Here is an 11,741-nt window from a genome sequence, read left to right on the forward strand (position 1 = left end):
GTACAAAAAAAATGTTTATACTGTTATCGTGCGATAACACTTTGAATATTAAATTTGAATTATACGATAATTATACAATTACATTAAAAAAAAAAAAAAAAAAAAAAATTAAAAAAATTTTTTTTTTTTTAAAAAACAACACGCACGCACTCGCACACAAAACAAAACAAAAAAAACAAAAAAAAAAACAAAAAAAAAACAAAAAAAAAACAACAATAATGAAATGATTAATTTAAAAATTTAAAATTATTCTTTATACGAATTTTTAATACAATAACCTTAATATTAAATTAAGTAAACGTAAAAAATTGTACCAAACTTGTAGCGTCATTTTACATATTGATCTTTCATTCGCTTAGGCATTGAATTAATAACAATTATATATTAACTTGATTGTAGTTGGCAGTAGATAAATGACTTGATTTACGTATGCAAGTTATAAGCAAAAATATTGTAACAATGTTTGATGCGACGTAATATCTTGTCTAAAACTAAACGCTACTGAAATTCCGGTAAATCAATTGTTCGATCCTAATTGAAAGAATAGTTTTGAAATTTAAGAACATTATGTAGATCATTACTACAATCAATAAACTCCTAAGTCATATCGAATATTCGTTTAATCGACCGAATCTAGGGGCACATTTTATGATAAAGTTAATCCAGCATCCTTGGCCATACTGTAGAAGGAGCTATCTGGTTTTTGAAGTAATATATCAGGTGAATCAAACTCGACGATTGAACCTTTGTCTAAAACTATAACCCTGCAAATTTAAAAGGACATTATTTTATTATCTTTGTATAAATTTGTCATTGAGCAATGGCTCTTATGGACTTGCTGGCTGGCGCTACTTGTGAATTAGAATTAATTTAATTCTACTTTTTTCTTACCTGTCTGAATCCAGTATAGTATTAAGCCTATGAGCAATAGTGAGAACTGTACAATCTTTAAATTCTTCTCGGATTGTCCTTTGTATCAGATCATCAGTTTCAAGATCTACCGCAGCCGTCGCTTCGTCCAAAATCAATACTTTCGTTTTCCTTAGTAAGGCTCTTGCCAAACAAATTAGTTGTCTTTGACCAACGCTCAAGTTGTCCCCACCTTCGGTCACTTCATGAGACAAACCACTTGGTAGACCTATATAAAGCGTTATATCTTGTAAAAATAGAATATTATAATAATAACGAATAACACAAACATTAACGATTCTCATGCACATCAAGTTTTCTGTCATCTTTTTTCTTTTGTTTTTGTTTTTATACAAAAATTTAAAATAATCAAGTCAGTATTATTTTTATGTTAGAGCTTTCTAAATAAATAATACAAAATTTTATTTAATTTCACATTGATTTAAGCACATAATATATTATATATTCCCTACTTATCAGCAATTTTCTTATCAAACATGAATTTCATCAAACGACAAATAACGAATGATTTATGTAATAAATAGTTTCTGTGGGGAAAATGACTAGATTCATTTTCTAAAGATATTTAAATTTAAATATAATTATGGTTAAATATAATTACAGTTGATGTAATCAAAATTTCATGAAAATAAAATAAATTTATGGTAAAAATTGATAATGCTAATTTTGAGTGGTTGATGATTTTTAATTTAATGAAAATGATTAACAATGCCAGTAAAAATCCTTAAAAACTTTTATACCATATGATTATAGTTAAAATGTAAATTAATTGAAAATTTTATTAAATATTATATACATAAACCAATGATTAGCAGAAGATATTTTATGGTATTTAAGGATACATTTATTTAAAAAAAAAAAAAAAAAAAAAAAAAAAAAAAAAAAAAAAAAAAAAAAAAAAAAAGATTTACTCAATATTCTACATACTATATGTATTTAGTATTTACTATAGAATTGAATGGGAAAATTAAGGAAAGAAAAAATTTTACTTTAAAATAAAAATAAAAATAACATGCAACTGACATATAAATAAATAGATAAAATAAGCTAGGCCATTTCCCAAATATTTTTCAATTTATTGTCAATTCATTTTCCAAATAATTCCTAAATTCTTAATATCAACTACATTACGTATTACTAATAGTTTATTAAAAGGTCAAATTAATAAAACATGCACTCCTCATCTAATCAACCAACATGCGTAATTTTCCTTATTGAAAAATCAATTTATAATAATACTTTACTTTTAACGAATTCTTTCAGATGAGCATGTGTCAGAGCTCTCCACAAATCATCGTCCGAACTTTTCTGGAATGGATCCAAATTCAGTCTCAAGCTACCAGAGAACAGTACAGGATCCTGCGGTATGATAGTCAGCCGAGATCTCAACGTATGAAGACCCAGTTTAGAAATATCCACGTTATCAATAAGGATCTTGCCGCCAGCAGCTTCGATAATACGGAATAGAGCGAGAGTTAAGGATGATTTTCCAGCACCAGTTCTCCCAACGATACCGATTTTCTCGCCGCCCTTAACGTTAAAGGAAAGTCCGTTGAGCACCAAATCCAGTCCTTCTCTGTAGCGTACTTTGAAATCTTGGAATTCGACACTCCCACGCGCCGGCCAATCTTTGGCTGGATCATTCTCACAAATATCCCAGGCAGCCTCTTGGGGCGTTTCACCATACTCTTTGATTCTCTCAACCGCCACTATGTTCGTCTCCACATCCGAGGTCATTCGCACAAGCCAATTTAATGTTTGCGTTATCTAAAATTCGAATGCCAAGCCAAATTTAATTAATATAATGTATAGGACGACAGGCCGTCGATTGATTTTTATCTATAATTTTAAAAACTAATAATTACATGGCTACTGGTAATAGATTTAATATTTTTCCTACATTATCACGCAATTAATAATTACGAACAATGGCGTAGCTTTGTTCTTTATGTAAAAAAAAAAAAAAGGTTTTATTATCCTTTTTACTATAAATAATATTTATTTCTAAGTTTTCTTTTATAGATTGAATATCGATAGAAAAAATTGCACTTTTCTTTAGATTAATTATCCGATTTTTACAACGATTTAATTACAAAATTTTTGCTAGAGTATAAAAGTTATATGGATATGATCGTTAAAAGATCCTTAAAATTGCTTCGAATTTCTTTTATAGTCTGGGTTATATTATACTATGAATTTATTGTATACATTCAATAATAAATTAGTCATTTAAATTGAGAAATATGTTAATTCATTAAAGCTTTACGAATAATAAATATACAATTCGTAAGTTCTTTTTCGTCCATGAACTTTTAAATACGCGTCAACGCTTCTACGTTTTTACGAAAAGAAAATTAACCTCTAATAAATCATATTTAGTTCCGGTATAAATAATTATTTTTAGCTTTCACTATTAGTATGTGGAAGAATTTTAATATTCATTTTCTCGCAAAATGTAATTACCATTTGTTACAATTTTTAAAAATATCTAAGATAAGGAGTATCTGCTTATATATTCACTAACACACGAGTATACTTACTTGTAAAGCATAACTTATTGATAATCCAACGAGTCCAGCATTCATTGTGTTTCTGCCCAACACAGCGAATAGCGCAGCAAAGAAAATGATAAAATTTCCCACCATTTCTAATCTTATTGCCAACCATCTATGTATCCAACACAATATTATAAAAAATATAACATTAATAATACGTATACAATTAATTAATAAAACGAAATTCATATATACAAACAAATTGTTGAGCTTTTATTCTAGATATAATTATATAGTTTTACATTTTAGGCGAAAGATATCTTTTGAGATTACCAGAAAAAACGTAGTGAAAATTCTCGTTTGAAAGCTATACTAATAACAAGATAAAAACATTAGAAATTATCATGAAACGATCATGATATATATATATATATATATATATGATATTTTATTTATATCGATAGAAAATAACAAATGGATTATCGAATATGAATGGTAAAAAAATAATACACGAATAATGGCGAAATATAAAACAAAAAAAATTAAGTTTTTAATGGGCTTCTATACTAAGGAGAATGTTTCAATTTACAAAAATTGCCACAAAAGTTGCTCGATTAATTTATTACATGCATTTTACATTACGCTTACTTTATTATTTATAATATCGTACTAATAACAATAACAATGATACTATTCACAATGAATTATATATTTCCTTACGACTAATATCAATCAATGGTCGTTTTTTCTTTTTTTTTTTTTAACGTATCTCTATTGTACTGGCAATATTGTATAATTTTACCTGTTAGCAATAATACTGGGGTAATAACAAACTTGATTGAAATCAACTCTACTCTCCGATTCTCGAATAAATCTGTCCTGAACTCCGTATGCCCGAATTGTCTGAGCTCCAGTCACTGATTCGCCAAAGTGTGAATAAATTGGCGATCTCGAGACTGACTCCAAACGTTTCAACTGGCGCGATGAAGCGACGTAAAAACGCTGAATAAAGTAATAAATGATTCCTATGGGCAATATTACGGTTATGAAAACTGGTGTACTGTAACTGATGACGACAAGGGTGGCGATCACCTGAAACATGAACTTTGCTTTAAAACTGCTCCTCAAATAACTATAAGATTGGGAGGAAAAAGACATTTTTTTTTATATAATTAGTGTATACTTTTGTTGGATAATCTATATTATTAAACAAGTTTAAAAAATTATGATCAAATCGCAAAATTCATGAGATTTTCTCATTCAACAAATTATTAATAAAATATTTTTATTCCCTTTTCATCCATTTTTGTTTTTATTTTTATTTTAACAAATAATTGTCTTATATCAGTGAACAGACAAAATTTTATGATAAATATAACAATAAAATAAAATATAAAAAGAAAGTGTCGTTTAGTTAGGATCTAATAATTTTTGTTTAGATATATAAATACAGTATATGTTAATATATTTTTTAACATATACGGAGTATTTGTTGATATCAAATTTTCACGATCATCAAACACTACAGAATTAACTGTCAATGATTTTTAAGAATTAAAGTATTAAAATTAAACGTGGCATGATTTACATATGAGCAATAATGATTAAATAAATATTTAAAACAGTCGTACCTTACGATAAAAAAAAAACAAAAATGAACAATTAAAGCAATGTTTGAATATCGCACAAATTACAAACAATCATTGTACGTTATGTTATAAATTACATAACTTTATGAGTATTAAAATTTAATTTATTAATGATAAAACGACAAACTTGTAAATAAATGTTATTCAAAGTCAATTTAATGATGAAAAATGGATCATTTGTACGATATTATAATTTTCAAAGCTGACGACACTGCACTTCGTAATCGGAGAGAAATTTTATGATGTACAAAACAAAATTTTAGAACACAAAAAAATAATTATTTAATTCTTCATAATATATTCTTGATAAAAACCTTCGTATTACTTATTTAAAAAATTAATAAGAATTTCTTATTTTACACCAATAGTTAAAGTAATTTAGTGATAACAGAATTTTTTATTTATATTTATTAATAATTATAAAAAAAATTATGTAAGATTTTTTATGGTCTTAAAAGGAATGTGCAATTAAAATATCATTTTCATTTATGTAAAACATTAAATAATTTGAACCAAACGTAAACAAAAGCTTAGAAAATCAAGTAACCTACCTTCCGAAATTTATTTGATAAAAGATCATGTAACGTGTCTATAATATTAAATGGACAGTTTAATAATATTTTCATTTTAAAGAACAACTAAAATCCAAGAACGTCAATTGAAAAATATATAAAATAAAAATTATTGAATCTTATCAAAATTTCAGATATTACATAATTTTTTGTTTTTTTTTCATATCATCATTATTTTTAAATATTTATTTGTTTATATTGGATTATCATAACATTAGTATTGTATCGAATATTTTACAGAATTGTATTTAAATTAAAAAAAAAAAAAAAAAAAAAAAAAAAAAAAAAAAAAAAAAAAAAAAAAAAAAAATAAAAATTATTAATATCTATTTTATCGTTAATTATGTTTTTATTGTAGATTTTTAGAATTATTCCGAAGAAAGGCCAATTTTGAAGTTATTTATTTTATTTATTTGATAATTACTTATTTACTTATTTACTTATTTCTATTATTAAATGATTGTCTTAAAAATATAATAATATGTAATAAATAATTTAATTAATTTTACTGTTCAATCATACATTGGGTAGTTTTTTTTTCTAATATAATAATTAATTCGTTTGAAAAAACAAAAAATAAAAAAATAAAAAAAATATTGAGACATAGAGATAAACAAATTAATAATTCATATACATATTTGTAACGGATATAATTTATTTTATTATTTTTAACGTATATGAATCTTTTATAAGAGGAAGATTGATGGTTCACTGAAATCAATCGTTATTTTGTAAAAGCTAGCAAGCCTTTATATATTTACAATATTTTATTAAGCATTAATTTATTAATATTAGAAGATTTGTAGTAATACTTTGAATAGGAATTTATTGAAATTACTTTTTCTATGATAATGAAATATTTAGCAAAGAAGTGTGTTAGAATGTTAATAATATTCACACAATCTTTACATAATTTTTTAATTTTTAGAATGGAATTCTAAGATAAACCATTCCAAGGCAATAAGATTTCTATAAAGCATTTTATTAGATTACAAGTGAAAAATTTGCAAGAAATAATTAGAAATAATGATCTACTATCTACTTGGTTAATTGGGGGAATTATCAAAACATTGTTGTCAAACGAACTATTGGTGAAATAAAACATTTATATTCATGTAATTTTTAACTATAAATATATATTTTTTTAATCACGAAAATCAAATATATCGAAACTTCGATGAATAAAAATTATACATTCAATTACGATTATAATAATTATTTTTATGGCATGTAATAATCTTTTTTATATTAATCCTTTATAAAATAAAATTTCTCTTCGTTTATGATTGAGTAAAAAAATAAAATTATTTACTCAAATGAAAAACAATAGGAGCGTTGACCATTTTTTTTTTATTTTTTTTTTTATTTTTTTTTTTGAATAAAATTTCATAATAATAATAGATAAATTTTCATCCTATGAAATTCAATAATTCAATTATATTGTGCATGTCAATTGATAACGCTCTTACTTATTCAATAACATGAGTTGAGGAAAAATATTCCCTTTAAGAAGTGAAATGAAATAGTGAGATAAGCTTCAAAGCAACTTGAAAGAAAACATCGTGCTGATTTAACCAGAAATTGTATGAAAATAAATTAATGAACCACAATAATGTTAAAATATTATTTATAATCGAGAATGTATCCGGCCCACCAACAAGGACTTGTTAAAGTGAATGCTAATAACAAATAAACGTTTTCTGATTTCTACATATATATACATTAAAAAAAGAAACAAAAGAAGTGAAAATATTTTTTACACGCAAGAAAAACCAATATGATGGACACAATTATACAAGTACTGATTTCTTTTATTGTACGTTGTTCGCAACACAATTATGATGTATATTTAATCATACAATAGTGATAAATTACGTAGTTTATCGATGATATTATTGTATCGATTAATAAAAAAAATATTTAAATAATAAAGCACAATTTGAACTCTTACTATTCTCAATAATGTGAGAATTATCTATATATCTTATATAGGCGATTTTTTAAATAATTGAAAACATTCACGATATAAAATATTAAAAAAAAAAAAAAAAAAAAAAAAAAAAAAAAAAATAAGAATAGAAAAAAGGAATAATAAAGAAATTTTTTGGTAAGCTGTACTAATAAATTTTGGTAAATTGAAAAAAAAAATTTATATTAAACAAATGATGTTTCAGCCATATTTCATTATGTGTAACAATCGCCGAATAGAAATTAAAAAATTAGTTTAATTTTAATTTAACTGCTCACTTAATATCACATAAAGTTTAATGAGTTTAATCCGTTAAACAATATAAATTCCTCTGCAAATACTATTATTTTAAAAATAATTATTTAAATAATTGAAAACAAATCATTTTCAGGTAAAAAGAAATTAATTAAAATTATATAAACATATTCAATGGTTTAAATATTTCAACAATATATGACAAATTGCAGATTGAAATAGATCTTCAAAAAATAAATAAATAGTTTAGAAAGAATAATCTTTTTAAAGAAATTTAATAAATGTTTTATGACTTTTTAAAGATATTTCAATACCATTATAAAGATAGTTAAAACGTAAACTTAACCTACGTATATATATATATATATATATATATATATATATATATATACCTTAAATTTATTTATTGTGTGCAGTTTCTAATGAAATTTGAATACAATGCTTTTATCTAAATATGAATACTCTTTGAAATTACATTACATAATCAAAATTTAGCTTTTTAACATAACGTATAATTGCAATAAAAATATTTGCCAATGGCTTACAACTTTTGATATGCGCTTTAAAAATATATATATGTATTACATTTACCAAAATCTCATTTTATCTACTTGTCCGAAACAAACTTACCAGATTATTGATTCATAAAATTCATATTAAGAAATTAGTATAAAATCAATATTAAAGAGGTTGATGCATCTGAGAAAACATTGGACCTTGGTAATTATTATTTTTAAACAAAAGCTTACAAAAAAAAAAATTAAAGGCAGAAATTTTAATTTGAATGGATATATCCTTACATTTTGTCTACGAAGTTTCTTTAAAGACAACTACGTATAAGCTATTATCCGTAGATCGATCGATCGATAGATAAATAGATTGATAGGACAGCACACTCAATCGATTTATTAAGTAATTTAAAAGCCATTAATCGAAGCCGATGTAATTGTTAGTAATTACAGAACCTGAACCAAGACAAACATGTAACAGACACTTAATGTATTTAACTAGGCGCTTAATAATTTAAAATAGTTACTTCGATTTCGTTTTAAAATGATAAATCATAAAACAGCAATGATAACAAAAATTGCCAATAACGAGCGGGGTGGTGCATGGCAAACAATAATGCTCATAAAGGAAACTCGCATACGTCCAGTGCCATATAGCCCACCAACCTCCTTAAATTGCATCTACTAATTTCCCAAAATTAATAGCTAACACCCTGATAGAAAAAAGTTCGTGCAAAATAGTTGAAATCCTGGTTTTTGGCATTACAATCACCAAATACGGAGCGTTCTTTCCAAAGTTTGCCAAAATCGAATAATAATAGTTTTTGGATGCGAGAGTGCCTAAATCAACCTCTGAGCATTACTTTATCGATTTTATAAGAGCCATTGAGTACATTTTCAACCAAGTGCAGCAACAATTACGAGAGCTTACAACGAATTAGATATTTACTTTGATCATGCGAACATTATCGATCATGGTTTAGCTAATTGGAAGCCAAAGTACGAAAATACCAGTAGACACCAACTTTCTTCTACCAGGGCAGAGAAGAGGCAAAAAATGGATAAAAATTGCGTATTATCATAAACACCTATAACAATTAACGCAATTAAACAGCAAGATTTAACGCTGGCCTCTATTATAAAAATAGTTGTCGTCGTTATCGCATGCTTGTTGATTAGAATTACCTCGAAAGTACAATAGATGCTATCAGAAATTTGTTGGGGGAGAGACGTGTCCAGGACATCGACGTCCTTAGCGAACCTGGAGATAATACGACCGATGGGTGTTGTGTCAAAAAAGGTCAGCGGGGCACGCATCACTCCGCCCAGCATGACGATGTGCATTTGACGTGTGGCCAGCCAACAGCCCAATTGCGGAGCCAAATCACAGAAAAAGCTCGTCACCGCTACAACATTAGACACGTGGTGCCGGCTCGTCATTTTATCCAGTCAGGCATTATCACTACTCCACAAATTCATTGATATATTTTTGTTTTGTTTTTTTTACATTTATCCTCGATTCTCCGTAGCCCTCTCGACGTGTTACCGCATCCACGATTTAAATGCCTATCGCTTATTCAGTCTCGCTCATTGCTTGTTCCTCATTTATGTTTTTTTTTTCTCAATATTATGGCTCAACTCGTCAACTCGTTAGGCTGGATGCGCATAAATTGCATGACGAAATACGTGTTGACGAGGATCGAGGAAAAAAGTTTGCGTTTGAAAATTATATATATATATATATACATATGAAAATGAAAAAAGAAATGGAGAGAGAAAGAGACGGAGAGAGAAAGAGACAGAGAGAGAGAGAGAGAGAGAGAGAGAGAGAGAGAGAGAGAGAGAAAGAGAGAATGAACAAAAAAAATAAAGCTGTACGAATGTAAGTGCATTATGGATTTCGATTAAATATGACGGGAGGAAGGTGGTGAAACGTCATATATATATGTGTAAAAGAAAAAGAAAATGAAAAAAGAAAAAAAAAGTTTGTTGCTCCTCCAAACCCAGTAAAAAATGGTTGGCGCAAAACATGCATAATATTTATACGTTATTTTGGCGTTTTTGTCCTTTCAAATCATTCGTTACTCGCAAGGGTTAGATTGCATTATGCAGGGGGTGAAGTTTGCTGTTGCATGCTATCATCCTTACATCGCTAGTAAACGAAAGCAAAGAAGAAATGCCGCGAGAGATAAGATATTTTTAACAAAGCTCATTGAATAGCAACGAGATACAAAGTCCAACTACATTATGACAATTGTTAATTACTTAATTACTCGGAGTCTCTCTAACGACTATATCCAAGATATTTATCGTGAGTTTTATTGCAATAAATGGCACGATAAATGCAAATGTAATTCTCTCCCATAGGTAGCGCAAATTGAACGTAAAGTTTATCGTAGAATATCTCTAATTACGGGATACTTTAGCCATGATTTTTACATTTTATGTTAGCGCTCGTTAAAGTTTAAAAATATTTTCAAAAACAATTCCTCGATCCTTGATAACTTCAATGCAATCTTACAAATGGCAAATATCGTTATTTATGTTATTTTAATAACAAATTGAAGGCTTACGAATTTAAGAACTAATAATACGGATAAAAATATACAGATTAAAAATAGTCCCAACGGTTTATATTATTGATGTTCTTTTATGTCAGTGATATTCAATAAAACAATCAAGCAGCGTGGATCTTCTCTAAAAAAAACTTTGTAAGAGCTAGAAGAAACTTAATAATAAAGGCATATGAATGTCAGTAATCAAGTGTAAAAACAGAGAGAAAGAAAGAGAGAAAGAGATATTTTCAAGCATAAGCAAGTAACTTTCTATTATCTGACCATGACCCTTTAAACATTGTTGTATAATTGTGTCCTTAATTGATTCCAATGAATTTCTTGATTATCCACAATCAGAAATAATTTGACATGTCACTCACAGGCATTTCAATGATCTCAAAAATAATATCTTTTTACATGCTTTATTTAATGCACTATCAAGTATCATCATCATCATGATCATCATCATCATCATCATCATCATCGTCGTCGTCGTCGTCGTCGTCGTCGTCGTCGTCATCATCATCATAATCATCACCATCATCATTATCATTATGTTGTCGACCAAATTTTACTAATCAATTATTTTCATTTAAAAGAATCAATTATGAATAAGAATTTTGAATTTATTATAGACACAGAATCAGAGCCAAAACCTATATTTATCATTTTGTCGTTTATAACTCGATCAAAGATACTAAAAGGAATGAAAAATTTAAGTATATATACATATTGTCATTTATGCGACTTATTACGTATGTAATGTTTCTTGCATAATCTGAAAAAAAAAAAAAAAAAAAAAAAAAA

General features: G+C 26.7%; 1 protein-coding gene across 1 annotated transcript in view; it reads right to left on the reverse strand.

The window, feature by feature from the left end:
• Positions 1-289: 289 nt before the first annotated feature.
• LOC105363013 (multidrug resistance-associated protein 1-like) overlaps positions 290-11,741 on the reverse strand; it is a 26,101-nt gene continuing 14,649 nt past the window's right edge. The window contains 6 exon segments of the mRNA XM_011500582.1: positions 290-764; positions 892-1,138; positions 2,175-2,697; positions 3,471-3,597; positions 4,228-4,517; positions 9,565-9,785. Of these exon segments, the coding sequence (XP_011498884.1) occupies positions 647-764; positions 892-1,138; positions 2,175-2,697; positions 3,471-3,597; positions 4,228-4,517; positions 9,565-9,785 (1,526 nt within the window). The 3' untranslated portion in view covers positions 290-646.

This window comes from Ceratosolen solmsi, unplaced genomic scaffold, assembly GCF_000503995.2.
Source record: "Ceratosolen solmsi marchali unplaced genomic scaffold, CerSol_1.0 scaffold56, whole genome shotgun sequence".
NCBI lineage: Eukaryota > Metazoa > Arthropoda > Insecta > Hymenoptera > Agaonidae > Ceratosolen > Ceratosolen solmsi.